Below are 19,436 nucleotides of genomic sequence, written 5' to 3' on the forward strand. Positions count from 1 at the left end.
GCATAAATGCTAAAAATAACAATAAAATACTGGCTTCACGTTTGTCGCTCTTTTAATTTCTAGTTAAAAAGATTTATGCGCATTTTTTTAAAAATTGTGAAAAAAAATCTACAAGCAAAATGTTATTAAATAATAGTGAGGTGCTTTTAAAAACCCTCAAAAACTGTTGGCCCCATATTTTTTTTAATGTAAGGAACTTAAGGAAGTTTAACTTTACTGAGATAAGCAGCCTCCCATCAGAGGTGGTATAGGGTAATACAGCGAGGGGATTTAAACATGCATGCGAAAGGCATACGGCTCCTGACGAGACCAACGACTGATTAAGGTTTGAGTCTTTACAGCAGGAGAAACGGGCGGCTAGACGGGGGGCCAAAAGGGGCCGATCTGCCGGCAAATACTCAAGCTCTTCTTTTTTCCTGGGAAAATGTCCAAAACGACTTAAAATGTTGTGCGAGGATCTATGTTTATAAATCCGGGTTATTTTGACTCCAGTGTAATTAATTAGATTATCGCTTGCCTGAGGATCGCTAATTAGAGGATTCTTTAAAACATCGCATTAAGTCCCATTTCGGGAAAAAAAGAAAAAAACCCAAAAAACTTTTTTTGATTAACCAGCTGAGGCTGTAACTACTAAATCACACCGAATACCCCCTACAGCCTCAATAAAAACAATGATTGCGCGTATGATCAATACAGTACCGCCCAAGCGTCCCAGCTTTCGCAAGACAGTCCTGATTTTTTGGTGCCGAATGTTACATTACGCCGCTCTCTAATTCGTATCTGAATCCTTCCATGTACCGATACCGGAATGATTGAAACGATGAATGAAATGAGAGTCTGAACCACCGCCAACTCCGATAACTGCGTTTCGAGGCTGACATTCAGATGAAGCAATCAATGCGTGGCTTTTAGTCTGTGATGATCGGCCTGCGGTACGAATCCCTAATAATCGGCAGAGATTGTCAGCAACGTGCCTTTCGCTGAGCCCGCTTCTATGTTTAAGAGAAAGCTGAGCTTTTTTTTCTTTATCGAAGCTGCGGTACCCGTCGTGTTTCTATATTCCATCCTCGCTGTTTGTTTTTTTATTGACGGGGGGAGACGCCAGAAGCTTACTTTCCTTTAATCGGAATCGATCAGATGGATTGCTACACTCGAGCCATTTAAATGAATACTTTATTGAAAATACAGATCAAACTTTTAAACTACATTTTTATGTTTTTTTTTGTTTGTTTGTTTTTTTATTCCATGGGAACCAGAAGAATAAAAGCCTCCCATTAATTGCTTTTCTTCCCCTAACGACCTCCGGCTTTCGGATAGCAGTGAATGCGGCAACGATTATTGTCAATGAGTCTAATAATAACTGAAATCTGTAAATAAACTAGAAAAAAATGAAGTCAATAAATTCGTTAATGATCCCCAGGCCAGATCACACCGCTGCCAAGGCCTGCTTCACTGACGGTTATGCCCTCATTGCCTTTTGCTGCGTTTCACCGAACACCAAACAGAGACGTCACCAACGTTTCGAGGTGGATACATACAAATATGGACAAAAGGGTGGGCGAAGGTGATAGATACACAGAACAGTCTCCCAGCAGAAGTGGTAGAGGCTAATACAGTGTGTGTGTGTGTGTGGGGGGGGATTTAAATATGACTTTGAGAGGTATACGGCTCCTAAATCTAAGACGAGACCAACGACTAATTAAGGTTGGAGTCCTTACTGACTAGATAGGGCCGAATGGGGCCGATCTTCTGGCTAATTCTATGTTTCTAACCCACTGTTACGTGGGCTTCATAAAAGAAAGTACCAAGGTGTGTTTGAAACACTTACAGAAGCGTCATTCCCATTATCAAAAGATTGTATTTTTACACCCAGATCGTACACCGACTCTGATGTATTATCTGTTCTTTTTATCATCGTCTGAAGCTTTTATCGGGAAGTTATTCCGAATATTGAATGTCTGGAATGCAGAAGGGTTTTGTGTGAGCGCCAACGCCGCGAAATACCAAATGTAGAATTTTTAAACCTGTTTTCAATTAAATTAAAGAAAGGGAGAGATTTTACAGCAAATCGTTGGCCCGTCTTGATATTATGTTCTCGGTGCGTAAATGAGATGATTTTTGGAGGCCGCCGATTATATATTTCTGTACGGATTATACTGAAGCTTCAGCAAATGTCAACCTTCGTGCGTTCAAGATATTAATTCTCCGAAAATCAATTTGCAATATCAATATTAAAAAGTCAGAGTTATCATCAACGTTACCGGGTGGTTGCTAACTATTAGGCTGAATTTGGATATTTAAACTCTCGTATTTATTAAGACTAATTAGCCTTTATGGGAATTTCAACTGGGATGCGAGATTTAAGCCCCAGTTATGTATTTGATCGACAAGAAGGAATAAATCTAGAACGCTAGCGGTATTCTAGAGAATGCGCTGTATACGTTGTATTTTTGTACATTGATTTTACCTGTAAATCAGGACTGTCCTGCGAAAACCGGGACACCTGGGAGGTATGGTGGCATGATCATATGAGTAATGAGTGTATTAATTGGGGTTTTAGGGGGTATTCATTCTGCTTTGTTCGTTTGAGTCAATCTGGGTTAGAATAAGCAATTTACACATTTTCCCGATGTTTTCACAATGGATAAAATAAAATATTATCAATAAAAATTAACTTTAATAATCTATCACAGAATTCGATTAAATAATAAAGCACTGTGTCGGCCCAAGCGCTGATTCATAATTGATGATAAAAGTATATAGCTATATATTGTTAGCCATAGGGGAAAAAGAGCAAATTTGGCAAAGATGACGCTTTTGTTAGATAACTGAAGTATAATAGATTGCAAGCTTTTAAGACGATCTCGGGCTCTTCAGGCATATTTAACAAAAAAAAAAAACAGACCTCAATAGTATGGAAAGAGAACTAGATAGTCTCAAAAGCTTGCAATCTGTTTCAGTTAGTCAATGAAGTTATCATTTTTACCAAATTTGCCAATCATTTTCGGGGATAAATGTAAATATTTAGAATGTTTTATGTCGTTTTCGAATGCTACGTGGTGGGTCTTTGGCTTTTGCTGGTACAGATACACGGTCACCGAAAGAAAAAAGAAATCCTAATTATGCAGCCGCAGTCGTTTGTTAACACGAGCAAGATTAATAAAACCAGCCAGAAAAACAAAGACAAAAACTTCCAAAAATACCTCTTATTGTCTAAAGGTGCTTAGGATGCAGAATATGTCTGAAAACTGCTGAGAATGTTTTGTTAATGAAACAATGGGGGATAAACTTATTACGAGAAACCGGGAAGGTTTTATAGACAAGACAGCGAGGAAACCGTTTATCAATGTCTCCCGACTACAAGCTCGGGGCAGAAACAGGTGCGGAGAACGCAGGGTCCGCTTAGAATAAAGTCTGCTGATACATTGTTACAAACTATTCACTAAACACTCACCCAACCTATCTATATATCTATATTATCTGCTTAAATTATACTTTTTAAATCTACTTTATCATTTTGTTGTCTTGGTTTTTGGATGTTTTTTTTTTGTTTTTTTTTAAGCTACTTCTATGTATATATCGGCTTACAAACCTATATATTTGCCCCCCTTTTGACATACACTACCGTTCAAAACTTTGAGCAATGTCCCTGTTTTTAAAAGAAAAGCAGATTTTGTCCATTAAAATAACATGAAATGGATCAGAAATCCAGCGCAGATGTTAGAAATGACTATTTTAGCTGGAAATTTTTAATGGAATATCTTCATAGGCGTACAGAGGGCCTTTATCACTCCCATCACTCCTCTGTCCCAATGGCCCTTTATCACTCCCATCACTCCTGTGTTCCAATGGCCCTTTATCACTCCCATCACTCCTGTGTTCCAGTGGCCCTTTATCACTCCCATCACTCCTGTGTTCCAGTGGCCCTTTATCACTCCCATCACTCCTGTGTTCCAATTGTTATGGAGTTATTATGCAAATACTGTGACTGTCTGTTTATGGTAATATTGCATTGCCTTGTACTTCCTGTTTCCTGTTCCAACCTCTGACCTGGATGCAGTTATGCAGTTCAACATGATTCCTCAAACCAACAGCTTACTGTGTCTTGATTTCTTTACATGAAACATGGTGTCAGAAGTGGCTAGATTCAGAACTGAGCCTCTTGTTTGGAGCACAGCAGCTTTGGGATACTGCACAGGTTTGTGAATTATAACCTAAGACTGTGCTTTGTGGATTTTCTGACATTTAAGAGCTCAGAGGCTTAAACATGGCAGCCATGAATTGCATACCTCCCCCTGAGGGCATGAGAATCAGTGGGGATTGGAGCAGCAATTGGGATACTTTCAGAGCTGAATTTGAAGATTATTCCCTGGCTACAGGGTTGAATGAGAAATCTGCAGCAGTGCAAGCAGCAACTCTGAGGAGAATCATGGGCAGTGAATGTAGGCATGTGTATAAGCACAATCTGAACCTCACAGTAGGGCAGCAAGAGAATGTTACAGCAATTTTAGATGCACTGGAAGTTTATTTCAAACCTGCTAAAAATGTCATATATGAAAGATATGTGTTTGGATGCTGCAAACAAGAAGAGGGAGAATCTCTTGATAACTTTGTAACACGCTTGAGAGAAAAGGCAGCAACTTGTGAATATGGTACACTAAGGGATGAATTAATAAGGGACAAAATTGTTCTCGGTATAGCTAGTGAGAGCACACGCAGGCGTCTCCTAAGAGAACGTGACTTAACTTTAAACACAGCCATTGAAACGTGCCGTACAGCGGAGCTCACTGACAGGCGTATGAAAGTTATGGACCAGGACAGACAGCAGACCGACAGCATAAATATTGCAATGCAGCGACACCACATAAGCAAACCGCAGCAACAACGCCGCCTGTTTAGCACAAATGCTGCCGACCCTACAGCGTGTAAATATTGTGGGACTCTGCATCAAAGAATTAAAGAGCAGTGTCCAGCTTATGGGACGTCTTGTAGGTCTTGTGGCAGAACAAATCATTTTGCTAAAGTATGTTTGTCAAGTAAAAGACAGCCATCAATAGGAAAGTTACACACCATGGAGAATGCATCTGCATATGAGGAAGAACCACACACCGCTGAAATGATATACAGCAGTGCATTGATCGGCGCTGTGCAAACCAGAGGAAAGAAATGGTTTGTCACTTTAAATTTGAATAATAAGCCCCAATCCTGCCAGCTTGATTCAGGAGCAACATGTGATGTGATGTGCTTGAGAGACAAAATGAAGTTAGCACCAGAAGCACGTCTACTGCCAAGTGACACCAGACTAAAGTTATACTCAGGTGACCTTATGAAATCTTTGGGACTCTTCAAGACTGAATGTGTCATACGTGGACTAAGGCACAATCTAGAGTTTGAAATTGTGGAAGCCTGCCAAAAGCCACTGTTATCCGGCTCAACCTGTGAGCGTCTAGGGCTGATACATTTCTCCATCCCTGCAGAGCTCAACGTGATGGACAATCAATTCAAAGGGCCCTTGACAAAACAACTTCTATTACAGGAATTTAGTGATGTTTTTACTGGACCTGTAGAATCTGTACCAGGGGAAGTTCATTTTGACCTTGACGTGAGTGTCCCTCCAGTCCAATGTGCACCACGCAATGTGCCAGTAGCCATTAAGCAGGCAGTTAAGGCACAACTCGACCAGTATGAAGCTGATGGACATATTGCACCGGTGACTGAACCGACTGATTGGATAAGTAACATGGTGATTGTAAAGAAGCCTGATAAGCTAAGAATATGTATCGATCCCAAATTCTTGAATCTGGCACTGAGGCGATCCCACTACATCATGCCAACTCTTGAGGATGTTTTGTACAAGCTGCCTAAGGCACGTCTGTTCACACTTGTTGATGCCCGGGATGCATTTTTACAATGTAAATTGGATGATGCAAGTAGCTACATGACAACCTTCTGGACTCCCTGGGGCAGGAAAAGATGGCTCAAATTGCCTTTTGGAGTATCCGTTGCACCAGAGGTGTATCAACGAAAACAACATGAACTATTGGCTGGACTCAGTGGTATTGAACCAATAGCTGATGACATCCTTGTGGTTGGTTGTGGGGATACAGATGAGGAAGCAGAGCAAGATCATGATGGCAAACTGCTTGACCTGATGAATCGTTGTAGACAGGTGAAACTAAAACTTGGCGTGAAAAAACTGCAGTTCAAGGTCAAAGAGGTCCGCTTCCATGGACACATACTATCCTTGGAGGGTTTGAAGGCTGACCCGGACAAAATCAGAGCCATACTGCATATGCCTCAGCCGGCGAATGTGAAATCCCTGCAGCGCTTCATAGGGTTTGTTACCTACCTAGCAAAATTCCTGCCGCATCTCTCAGAGGTTTGCGAGCCGTTGAGAAGGCTTCTGGACAAGGATGCAGTTTGGCATTGGCTTCCTAAGCATGATAATGCGGTGCAGGAGATCAAACGTTTGGTCACGGATACGCCTGTCCTGAAGTACTATGACGTTACAAAACCTGTAACTATTCAAAGTGACGCAAGCAAAAGTGGACTTGGGTGTTGCCTATTGCAAGCTGACCAGCCTATCGCTTTTGCTTCAAGGGCACTGACCCTTACTGAGCAAAACTACGCACAGATCGAAAAGGAATGTCTGAGTATTGTGTTTGCCTGCCAGCGCTTTCATCACTACCTCTATGGTCGTGACAAGATCACAGCAGAAACTGACCATAAGCCTCTGATATCAATCTTTAAGAAACCACTTTTGTGTGCACCCAAGCGCTTACAGAGCATGTTGCTCACATTACAAAACTATTGCCTAAATGTTGTCTATAAACCTGGACCTGAAATGTACATTAGTGACACTCTTAGCAGAGCTACAGCAGCGGGTGGTACACCTGAGTGTGCACAACACACAGTTTGCAATGTTCAGCTGCACCTGGATGACCTGTCGCAGATTAATCATTCAGACTATTTAAATGTCACAGACCAACGATTGCTTCAGATAAGACAGCACACAGAAATCGACGAGAGCTTGCAAGCACTTAAGTCTGTTGTTCTTTATGGTTGCAAAAAACAAAATACTGTCTGCGCTTCTCACCCTAATAAAGTTGGCAACAAATATATAAACATAATATAAATGAGAGGTTTTGGTTATATGAATTGGCCAAAGCATAATTAAGCTCACCCGCCACGTCAAGGCACACTCTCAATAGGGTGAGATCCTACTCTCACCTCCTACATAGTGGGCACACAAAGCAGTTTATACTGCTACCAAAACCAGATTAATGTGTTGGGGGAGGTGCAATTAAACCTCCTCCCATTTAACCCCTGGACAGCAAGCTGCAACCAGACTGATGAGGAGCCAACAACCTCAAATATGTGCAAACAGGGAAAAGAAAAAATGTCGGTGCGCTAAGCTAGTCTCAGGCTCAAATAATACAAATGTATAATATAAGGCCTACCAAACAGTGTGAGCATGCTGCAAATACAGTGTGTTGGCTGTACAATGTATACAAAAAACAAAATACTGTCTGCGCTTCTCACCCTAATAAAGTTGGCAACAAATATATAAACATAATATAAATGAGAGGTTTTGGTTATATGAATTGGCCAAAGCATAATTAAGCTCACCCGCCACGTCAAGGCACACTCTCAATAGGGTGAGATCCTACTCTCACCTCCTACATAGTGGGCACACAAAGCAGTTTATACTGCTACCAAAACCAGATTAATGTGTTGGGGGAGGTGCAATTAAACCTCCTCCCATGGTTTATGGTTTGCCAGATTCGAAAGCAGAGGTGCCATTAATTGTGAGAGAATACTGGACTTTCCGAGATGAAATCGGCATTCAGGATGGCGTACTGTACAAAGGGTCAAGGGTCATCATTCCAAGATCATTAAGATCGGAGATGCTGACACGTATACATGCCAGTCACATTGGTGGAGAAGCATGCTATAGGCAGGCACGAGATACCTTATACTGGCCCAACATGCAGAATGAGATTAGAGACTTTGTTAGTCGTTGTTCAGCATGCAATGAATATGCACAGGCACAACAGAAAGAACCCATGATGTCGCATGTGCTGCCCACCCGGCCTTGGCAAATTGTAAGCATGGATTTATTGAATTATGCAGGGCAAGATCTTCTAGTAATTGTTGATCACTATTCTGACTTTTGGGAGATTGAGCTCCTTCCCGATCTGTCTGCTGAAACTACGATCAAGCGTTGTAAAGCACAGTTTGCACGTCATGGACAGCCGGACAGGGTAATCTCGGATAATGGACCTCAATTTGCATGTGAGCAATTTAGACGGTTCTCTACAGATTGGGGGTTTGAGCATCTTACCTCTTCCCCACGGCACCCGCAAGCTAACGGCAAAGCGGAATCAGCTGTAAAGATAGTAAAGAATCTTTGCAAGAAGGCCAAGTATGATGGAAATGACCCATGGAAAGCCATTCTACATTGGAGGAACACCCCAACCGAAGGCATGGACAGTAGTCCTGCACAGCGCTTGATGTCGAGGAGACTGAAGACTTCACTGCCAGTTGCCAACAAATTACTTGAACCTTGTGTGGTAACAGGTGTACTGGAGAAACTGCGACGGAGGAAACAGCTCTCCAAACTGACATATGATGTCTCTGCCAAAGACTTACCTGAATTAAGTGTTGGAGAGCCAATCCGTATGAAGCCACTCCCTGGTGACAGGACTGGTCGCTGGAGACTGGGTACCTGTGTTCAGAGGGTTGCTCCTCGCTCATATCTTGTGGATGTGGAAGGCAGTCTCTACCGCCGCAATCGAATTGACCTGCGAGTGGCTGAACAACTCACCGAACAAACCTATGAACATCCTGCACGGGACCCTACCGAGGCGCTCAATGCCCCTAGTCCTACTGGACCACGTAAGCAAGGCAGAGACAATACTGCTGTCATATCAGAAGGATACGAGGATGACATAATGCAGCCGCATGTACCAGTATGTTCTTCTGTGCCAAACACACCAGCCAGGAACAATGGCAGCCCCTTATCAACGCCTTTTGGAGCTGAACAGCTTCCCCCAGGCAAAATCCCTGTGGCCCTGCGTAGTGGTCGAGTTTCAAGACCACCAGATAGACTCAATCTGTAGTGTATCTACCTGTAACACAGTATGTTATGTTTTAGACTGTTCAGGATCTGTTTTTGGTTAATTGCTTGCAAATTCTGTATTGAATGCAAAAAAGGGGAGATGTTATGGAGTTATTATGCAAATACTGTGACTGTCTGTTTATGGTAATATTGCATTGCCTTGTACTTCCTGTTTCCTGTTCCAACCTCTGACCTGGATGCAGTTATGCAGTTCAACATGATTCCTCAAACCAACAGCTTACTGTGTCTTGATTTCTTTACATGAAACACCAATGGCCCTTTATCACTCCTATCACTCCTGTGTTCCAATGGCCCTTTATCACTCCCATCACTCCTGTGTTCCAATGGCCCTTTATCACTCCCATCACTCCTGTGTTCCAATAGCCCTTTATCACTCCCATCACTCCTGTGTTCCAATGGCCCTTTATCACTCCCATCACTCCTGTGTTCCAGTGGCCCTTTATCACTCCCATCACTCCTGTGTTCCAATGGCTCTTTATCACTCCCTTGTTTTAATGAAAACAGCTGAGTGACCCCAAACTTTTGAACAGTAGTGTACATCCCAACTATCCCTCTTTAGTAGGTACAGTCTTTTGGGCCCCCAATGTCCGTGCCACCAGAAGTATTCAGACAGACAACACATCTTTCTCCCGAAAAGCAAAGAGCCTTTTGTATAACAGAAAGTCTGTGGGATGTTATAAGTCAGTTTAATGCAGATCAAAATGAGTGTCGCTCACAGAAACCTAAATTAAAAAGGTGGTACAATTATCGCCTATATTGCAGCGTAGGGAAGACGGTGCGCTGATAATAAGTTCATTTGCAGGATGTTCTGGAAGAGAACCGATCACTGTATGGGGCACCCAATGCACGGACCGACGCGAGCGCCTGGGATACTTCCCATGAGAAACCACAAAACCTTTTAAACGTACTAAGTAAAAACAAAAATTTCGAGATTTTTAATTTTTAGAAATATTTCTACAAATGTTCCGTAATATAACGCGTGGTAGAACAATGCAAAAAAGGAACATGTCCCCGATACGAATACCTGCAATATACTTAGTATTCTGCCAAAATAGCGAACTTTCACTAGGATATAAAAAATGTCTAAAATGTGAAGACAGACCAGTGCTGAGGCACGTTTCTATACCCCCTCCCCCAACACCAGGACACCTAACTATATGTCGGGCTAGAAATGGGGTCTGAGGCAGAATAGTTGTGGGGTGAGAGGGACTGCACCTGCACGCCTTACCCGAAGAGCTACTTCACTGTGCAGCTGCAGAGCATCGCATGGCGCATGGTGATCTGCAGGGCCGGCCCAAGGCAAAATGCCGCCCCCCCCCTTATCTACCCTTCCTCTCCCTCCGTCCCTGCCGCCCCCCCCCCATTATCTACCCTTCCTCTCCCTCCGTCCCTGCCACCCCCTTGTACTTACCTTTCAGCAGTCCTGCGGCGAGTCTCCCTGTTCGGTCTCGGTGCCGGCTTGTAATGCTGAGCGCCGGAAATCTTCCGGCACTCAGCATTACAAGCCGGCACCGAGACCGAACAGGAAGACTCGCCGCAGAGGAGAGAGGGGCGCCGAGCGGGTACTGACAGCTTGGTAAGCGAAAACCACTCGGCGCCCCTTTCTCTCTCTTTCGCTTTAAAAAAAAAAAAAAAAAAAGGCTTCAAAAGTGCTGCCTGGAGCGGTTGCCCCACTCGGCTCCATTGTCGGGCCGGCCCTGGTGACCTGCATGAGAGCCGCAACGCAGGTTTGCCTTCCGACGGCACAGACCTCCGCCGCTTTTGCTGCTGCCTGGATCCATCAGCGAGATCAGAGGATCTTCCCAACCCGCCCATTATAACCACAAGTGGGAGATTTGATAACCAGGACTGCCCAATAAAAATGAGGACACTTGGAGGGTATGCATTTACTCGGGATGGGCATAAAGAATCGAGACCAAGAACCGATCAAGGTCGGGGAAAAATGGACCGGATGGGTCTGATCCATGTTTGGGTTTAAATGATCCCATTTGGATTATATACCATCATCTGATTCGAAAGAAGGAAGGATGTTTGCCCCGTTCACGTGGTAACGTAGAATATTTGTATCGCGCTGTGACTTAATAGCGTAGCTGCTTGTACGCAGTCTGTAAGGACATCGCTTCTGAAAGCCTGGATCTTACTTCTCCTTATTAAATCTTCGCAGGAAAAACCTGCCAACGAGCGAACGCTAAGGCTCAGCTGTTTCTTCTTTCCTATTTATTTTGTCTTAAATCTGTTGTAACTATTATATCGCCCGCGCGGCGTGTTTGTTATTCAGATGGCTGGCAGTCCCGTACGTTCCTTCAACAATCGGATGTTATATATTGGCAGCCTACCGTCTTCGGATCAAACGGCGACACAATCTCATTATGTGCTCATTCCCGGTCCCCCTCCCGCTGGCTGCCATCGCGCTCCTCGTAATTAGTTGGGATGACAAGGAAACGTTCTTTGGCACAGAATCTGCAAACCCAAGCCGAATTAATTCCCTTACTTTCGGGCTCTTTCAAATGATGACATTCCACTTTTTGCCAGGCGAACGGAGTTAATAATCGAAGTATTTTTGAGTATTATTTCTTAGGAGGATAGAAACATGTTGAGGCTAGAATGCGGGTAATAGGACTGAGAGAGTCTGATGAATACAGATTAATGATTATTTATAATTAAATGATTCAATTATTAATAATTAAATTGTTATTTTCATTAGATTCTACTCGGATTCCACATTATTCTTACAATGAGGATATATAATATATATTTATATATATATTTATTTATTTATATATATTTTATATATATATTTATTTATATATATATATTATATATATATATAACTTATTTATTGTTTTATATATATATATATATACACTGTATATAGGGCTCTTTTATACAGTATATTTATTGTATATACAAGTACGGTTTCTGTTAGGGATAGGATTTAATTAGAGACACAATTAAACCAACAATCCAACCCTAATGCAAATTCTAAAGAAAATTTGATAATTTAATTAAAAACATTTTTTTTTTTTTTTACAAATCCACATTATTTAATACACAGTGTGTTGCATTCTTGATACATGACTGATACATTAGTTTCAAATGTTAATACTTTTTGGTACTCAAGCAATGGATAAGAGAAACAGTCAGCCTCCCAGCAGAAGCGGTAGTTCAGGGGCATACCTAGAGTATTTGGCACCCGGGGCGGATCCTGTAAGTGGCACCCCCCCACACCAAATGTAAAGACATCTACAAAATTATGTTAAGAATATTTATTGCACCAATTTGTAAACTGTATGTCAACTGTAAACAACAAGAAATCTGAAAAAATAAATTTATAACTTATAAGTAAAAAAAAACGTTTAAATAACATTTACTGAACATATAATAGTGCTTTCTTTAATAACCCTCCAAAAAAAACAGCGTCCACATTGCCCACATAGAACCTGACCAGCACCCAAATTACACACACATAGGACGTGCCAGCTTTGCCCCCAAACAGCCCAGCATGAGTCAGCATTGTTCCCAAACAGCCGAGTGTATGCCATCTTTGTCCCATGAACACGCTACCTGTGCCATCTTTGTCCCATAAACACGCTACCTGTGCCATTTTTGTCCCATAAACACCCTGTTTTTACCATCTTTGCCTTTTTGACAAATCAACTATACACCTATGATTAACACAAACACTTTTACAGTCACTCACTAATTCACTTTCATTCACACAATTCATTCACACAATCATTTATTCTTTCACACAAATTATTTACATATTCATTGATGCATTCTCACAAATTCATTAATTCTCTCACTCATTCAAACAATTCATCCACACATTAATCCATTCATTTTCGCTCTCTCATTCTGACTCTTTATTTCAATATTCTTGCTACCCTCCTTTCTCCCTATCTACCCATTCTCACCCCCTTCTGCCCTATCTACCCCTTCTCACTCCCTTCTCCCTATCTACCCCCTATCCCCCCGTCTCACTCCCTTCTCCCTATCTACCCTCTCCCCCCTTTGAAGTTCACTTACCTTTCAGGAGTCCTGCGGTGGGGGTGCAAGGCCTCTGTCTCCCAGCTCTGCCACTGTATGGAACAGTATAGAGTGATGGGAGTTATGATGTACTTTAGAGCATTATTATATAATGAAAAAGACATTGAAAATGGTACAGCATAACACCCATCACTCTCACACATTTACCAATCCACATTTACCAATCCACATTTACCAATCCACACACATACCAATCCACAGATTCCACACATACCAATCCACAGATTCCACACATACCAATCCACTCTCACTGTCACTCTCACTGAATGATTTCCTACCTTTCCTCATTTCTTCTTACAGCAGTAAGCTCCTTTTCTTCCTCTTCTTCTGTCTTCTTCGCTCCTCTTCTTCTGTCTTCTTCCGGGTCAGAGGGCACGGACGGCAGTGGGCGCGGCTTCAGTGTTGTGCGCCGGGATCTGACAACAAACCCCGGCGCACAGCAGCTGTTGCCGCGTGGATCGCGAGGGAGCGGTATCGGAGGTCTTTAACAGACCTCCGGCTCCCTTGAGTGATTTTAAGCCGGTTCAAGGGGATACCGCTCCCTTGCGAGCCTTCTCCTCCAGCGGCGGACATTACTGTCACCGGCACCCCCCTGATAAGCGGCACCCGGTGCGGACCTCCCCCCCCCGCCCCCCGCTAGGTACGCTACTGCGGTAGTTAATACAGTGAAGGGTGTTTAAACATGCTTGGGATAGGCATATGGCTCCTGAATCTAAAACAAAACCAAGTATTATTATTATTGTTTTATATAGCGCCATCGTATTCCGAGGCGCTGTACAATGGACTGATTAAGGTTTAAGTCTTTGAATAATGCAAGAATTGTGATAATTAACCCATAATGTGTCTTTCGCAGGGTCCAGCCTTCCAAAGCCGCAAGTAAAGACGGCGTCGCTCGGACTGGCAGGAAAAGCAAGATCTCCGCTACTCCCAGTCTCAGTTCCAACAGCTCCAGATGTTTCAGAAGAGGGTCACAAACATACAGATGACCCGGCCAGTGTAAGTTTCCGTAGAAATGTCAAGCAGTAAGTGTTTTAATAGCCCGACCCGCATGTCTTAACGCGGAGTCACACCAAACTTCCATATATCCACTTATTTAATTTATTTAGTAATACGGAGCATTATCGACTAAAATAGGGTTAGTTCTGTCACGCTAAACTGAATGACAAGGATGATGGGACTCGTAGTCCAACATCAGGCTGTGGTTTCTGTTGCTTTGACAGGGCTCAGTCATTTTCTGAGGTTTACGTTAACACTTTTAGCTCAGTATGGAAATTAGAAAATTACCGCATTGGCTCGGATATAGGCCACACCCTAAAATGTTTGGTGCTTTTTTAAAGAAAAAGTTTTGTAATACATATGCTGCCACTCTGTCCCCCCCGATATGCTGCCACTCTGCCCCCCCGATATGCTGCCACTCTGTCCCCCTGCGATATGCTGCCAATCTGCCCCCCCGATATGCTGCCACTCTGTCCCCCCCGATATGTTGCCACTCTGCCCCCCCGATATGCTGCCACTCTGTCCCCCTGCGATATGCTGCCACTCTGTCCCCCCCGATATGCTGCCACTCTGTACCCCCCGATATGCTGCCACTCTGTCCCCCCCGATATGCTGCCACTCTGCCCCCCCCCGATATGCTGCCACTCTGTCCCCCTGCGATATGCTGCCACTCTGTCCCCCTGCGATATGCTGCCACTCTGTCCCCCCCGATATGCTGCCACTCTGTCCCCCCCGATATGCTGCCACTCTGTCCCCCCCGATATGCTGCCACTCTGTCCCCCCCGATATGCTGCCACTCTGTCCCCCCCGATATGCTGCCACTCTGTCCCCCCCGATATGTTGCCACTCTGCCCCCCCGATATGCTGCCACTCTGTCCCCCTGCGATATGCTGCCACTCTGTCCCCCCCGATATGCTGCCACTCTGTACCCCCCGATATGCTGCCACTCTGTCCCCCCCGATATGCTGCCACTCTGCCCCCCCCGATATGCTGCCACTCTGTCCCCCTGCGATATGCTGCCACTCTGTCCCCCTGCGATATGCTGCCACTCTGTCCCCCCCCGATATGCTGCCACTCTGTCCCCCCCGATATGCTGCCACTCTGTCCCCCCCGATATGCTGCCACTCTGTCCCCCCCGATATGCTGCCACTCTGTCCCCCCCGATATGCTGCCACTCTGTCCCCCCCGATATGCTGCCACTCTGTCCCCCCCGAGATATGCTGCCACTCTGTCCCCCCTGAGATATGCTGCCACTCTGTCCCCCCCAATATGCTGCCACTCTGTCCCCCCCGATATGCTGCCACTCTGTCCCCCCCGATATGCTGCCACTCTGTCCCCCCCCGATATGCTGCCACTCTGTCCCCCCCGATATGCTGCCACTCTGTCCCCCCCGAGATATGCTGCCACTCTGTCCCCCGAGATATGCTGCCACTCTGTACCCCCCAATATGCTGCCACTCTGTCCCCCCCAATATGCTGCCACTCTGTACCCCCCCGAGATATGCTGCTACTCTGTCCCCCCGATATGCTGCCACTCTTTCCCCCCCGATATGCTGCCACTCTGTCCCCCCCGATATGCTACCACTCTGTCCCCCCCCCGATATGCTGCCACTCTGTCCCCCCCCGATATGCTGCCACTCTGTCCCCCCCCGATATGCTGCCACTCTGTACCCCCCCGAGATATGCTGCCACTCTGTCCCCCCCCCGATATGCTGCCACTCTATCCTCCCCCCCTCAAGATTTAGGGGCCCCTGGCCCCTAGTCCATCCCTGCCATCTATATTCGGGGGGATATTAGACCTCTATAATAGCTATTAAGTGCCATTTACTCTGCTCAAAAAAAGATCGGCAGGGGACACGGGGGTCTGCAAGGTGTCCTGGACCCCCTTAAATAAACCATCAAAGTTATTCAATGATTTCTGGAAAATAAACATGTTTCAACCTACAAATTCCAATTTTTGTCTATTTTTTGTTGTTTTTTTTTAGGTATACGAGCAAGATGATTTAAGTGAACAGATGGCAAGCTTGGAGGGTTTGATGAAGCAACTTAATGCCATCACAGGCTCTGCCTTCTAATTGCATTGAAGAGGAAATTAACTCCTTAGATGCCAGAGTGCCCTGCAGTTTATTGCAGCGCGATGGATTGTGGGTTGTTCTGGTGACACAAAAAAAAGAAAAATAGTGAATTGAATACCCAGGAATATTTGCAGCATTACCAGTGTTTTAAAATCCCGCTCATGGATCAACATTCTTTCAAAGAACCTCTGTTACCATTTACTCTACACAAGGAAGATTCGTCTTACCTCGGAGAATAATTCATTACTTCTGACCTGGTTCCTCATAGAAACGACAGTATCGATTTTTTGGGGGGGGGGCTCGTGGACTCACCTCGTTTTCTACAAGATCCAAAAGCCTCTCGGACGCTTGCGCCTCATCACTATTCCACAGTCAGCGTGTGCTTTGTGACACTGAATATTTGGGTTGAAAAACCGAGTATTATTCCATATGTGTGTCTTTGGTTGCCTTTTGGTTGCCAGCTTGGTGAACCATCCAGTGCCCTGTAAAGCTAGTAGGGCGAGGCATTAAGAGCTCGCCCCTCCTGCACTCAAAGGGTTTATATTACCAATGTGAGTTTGCCAATTTAAACAACAACAAAAAAACATTTGCAGAATTCACATTATTTATTTTTCACAGCTGGGACATCAAAAATTCAGTTAATTCTTCCCAACAGCACAAATATCGACACATCGTTCTTTGAATGCATTTTTTTAGTAGTTAAGATTCATGGCTGATATCAGACAGAAGAAAGTGAACTTGGATCTGCTATCTGACTTAAGGAACAGGGAACAGATACAATTTATCACACTGCGTTTTTTGGGTTTTTTTGCCATACAGTAATTACCGGCACGACTGTTAAATAGTCAAACGTTCTTAAAGGCTTAACTCAGGCTATAGACATTTCTTCCCTTAACAAGGACAGTCAGGGGAAAACGCATAAGAAGACAGAGAGAGACAGACAGTGGAGGCATGTATGAGACGGACCCTATCGTCACTTTCAGAGACGTACGCTTGCAGAGAAAGGATCTCCCTCGTGTGCATTCTTGGAGTGATGACCCAAAGGGGTTTATTCACTAAAGAGAGGGTTGGCAGGAAAGTAGAAGATGCACCTCCCTCATTACATTATTTATTATGAAGGGCCAACCCTGTCAAGCTTCTACTGCAAGAGGGGCAGATCTGGCCCTACATAATGCATAATTTCATCTGGGAGGATCATTTGATTGGGCTAGCCAAGCTCTTCCAGCAGCAGAAGGTCACCTTTGATGGGCCTTCAGAAGCTATAGTGAAGCCAAGTTGCTGAAACAACAACTCTCCCGTTAGTGAATAGCCCTCCAAAAGTTAGAATGGGAGGTTCAGCTCAGCTCTGAAATTCTTCCCATACTGACACCCAAGTTCCCCCCAGTTCTACTAATGATACAAGAAGAGGTTTTAATATAATTTAATGTTAACGAATTGTGATGCAAGAGAAGCCTTATCTGCTTTGGATGTAACATTGATGCCTCCATCAATGAATCCAGAAGTAAATCGCCCGGTTTATATAACTGCCTCGGCAACGAAAAAGATAAAACCTGAAGAAGCTTCCACAACAGCTATTATGGCCAATTAACCTCATTAGAGCAATCATCTACCTATTAGGATGAGTCCATTTACCATCTATGCATAAAACTGCATCAAACTTTTTACCATTCCGGTTGAGCATTAGACAAACGCTTGACCGTTCCTTCAGATTCCGTTACACTCCAGAGATCTGCCGATTGCCTCGGCGTATATATTCTAAGCCAGCCAGGCCGGTCAGGTGAATCGATAGTCCTCCTGCCATAGCTTGTGTGGATTTCTTCAGCTAGCTGGATTCGAGCTCCGAAAGGCTTTTTGAGGAATTACGATGATTGCGATTCTAGTCCACTTGGAACCAGAACATTGCCAACCGGCAGTAAACGCCTGGCACTCCAGTATTTACTCGATCTGGTTCGTGCTCAGACCATTTACAAAAGACTAACTTTAGTCCATTTTAGTCCACATTTTTATCGCAGTTTTATTTTCTTGTCTAGTTCTGTAGCACTCCATAGTGAGATCTGAATAGGAAATATGTTCAGCTCTCTCATAGATTTCTAGGAGGACCTGATCATTTGTATCGCAGTCAAAAAAAATTTTTTCCTTCTTTTGGAAAATGATGGCACAATTATATCCCATTCATTTAGTCCCATTCTTTTTTTTTTTAGTTTGGTGTTGGGGGAGTTTGGCGTTAATAAAGTTTGAGTTATTCTGGTGGAAAGTGTTAAAAGTAGCTGTAACCATAGCTACCGGCACGGGAACAGAATTATTTTGCGTCAGTTTCCCCGTGGCCAAAAGTGCTACTTTCTGCCTGGTTTTGGAGGTGGTTTCAAAAACCTCTAATAGTGGCAAGATCACTTTTCAAACTTTGTATGTAGCTGATTGGCTTTTCCCCCTTCTCTATCCGCAACTACCTCCCAAAAAGAAAATGTAAAAATATAAAATATAGGACATTTAACTCAAAAACGTTCCTGGAAAGGTTTCCAAAAGTCTGCCTCCTTAAAGTACTTTTTGTCTTCGGAACAAGCAAATGGTTTTTCTTGGTTCCAAATCATGTCCTCGTTCCTTCCACTCGTTGGTTCACCCCTCATGATTAAACTGGTATGGTCCACGTTATGCTGCACATGTCTTCGGTGCAAGAGAGAATGGCGGTAGATTTAATAAAAACAAAACAAAAAAACAACATTTTTTATAATTGTAAAGTCGATCTGTCGGTTCCCATCTTAGGGAATTGTCAGAAATCGGGGGAGGGGAGAGGGAGGGTGTGCTTTTTTATAAGTATAATTTAATTTATTATTTAGTATGTTTCCTTTTTTAGCTAAATTAATTTATCTCTGAAATAGCTAGCGCTGGATCTTAAAGCTGGGGTACACAGCCTGTTTTGTCTTTTTTATAGTAGTGTATTTATCTATTTAATCTTACGGTAAATTCCAGCAATTCGACTGCAAAGCCAAAATCGGTTGTTTTTTAACTGGCCAATGTGGATATGCTTTACGTTCCGACAGCGCTTTCTGCTTGCGATGGCAGCCTTGCTTCTATTCACCAAATGCGGCAAATCGGGTGTTAAATAACAAAGATTGTCCCAGTTATTGTAATTCTTTGCCCTAATCCTTTTCTTCCTAATAACAGAATTGAATTTCC

The 19,436-nt window shown here is 43.7% G+C and overlaps 1 protein-coding gene across 1 annotated transcript in view; it reads left to right on the top strand.

Moving 5' to 3' along the window:
• LOC149284213 (netrin receptor DCC-like) overlaps positions 1-16,262 on the top strand; it is a 197,343-nt gene extending 181,081 nt beyond the window's left edge. Inside the window, exons 28-29 of the mRNA XM_089496999.1 lie at positions 14,046-14,188; positions 16,173-16,262. Of these exons, the coding sequence (XP_089353125.1) occupies positions 14,046-14,188; positions 16,173-16,262 (233 nt within the window). The remainder of the gene's footprint in view (positions 1-14,045; positions 14,189-16,172) is intronic.
• The last annotated feature ends 3,174 nt before the right edge of the window (positions 16,263-19,436 follow it).

Source organism: Sceloporus occidentalis, unplaced genomic scaffold, assembly GCF_023333645.1.
Source record: "Sceloporus occidentalis isolate IW3139 unplaced genomic scaffold, rSceOcc1.0.p SCAF_97, whole genome shotgun sequence".
NCBI lineage: Eukaryota > Metazoa > Chordata > Lepidosauria > Squamata > Phrynosomatidae > Sceloporus > Sceloporus occidentalis.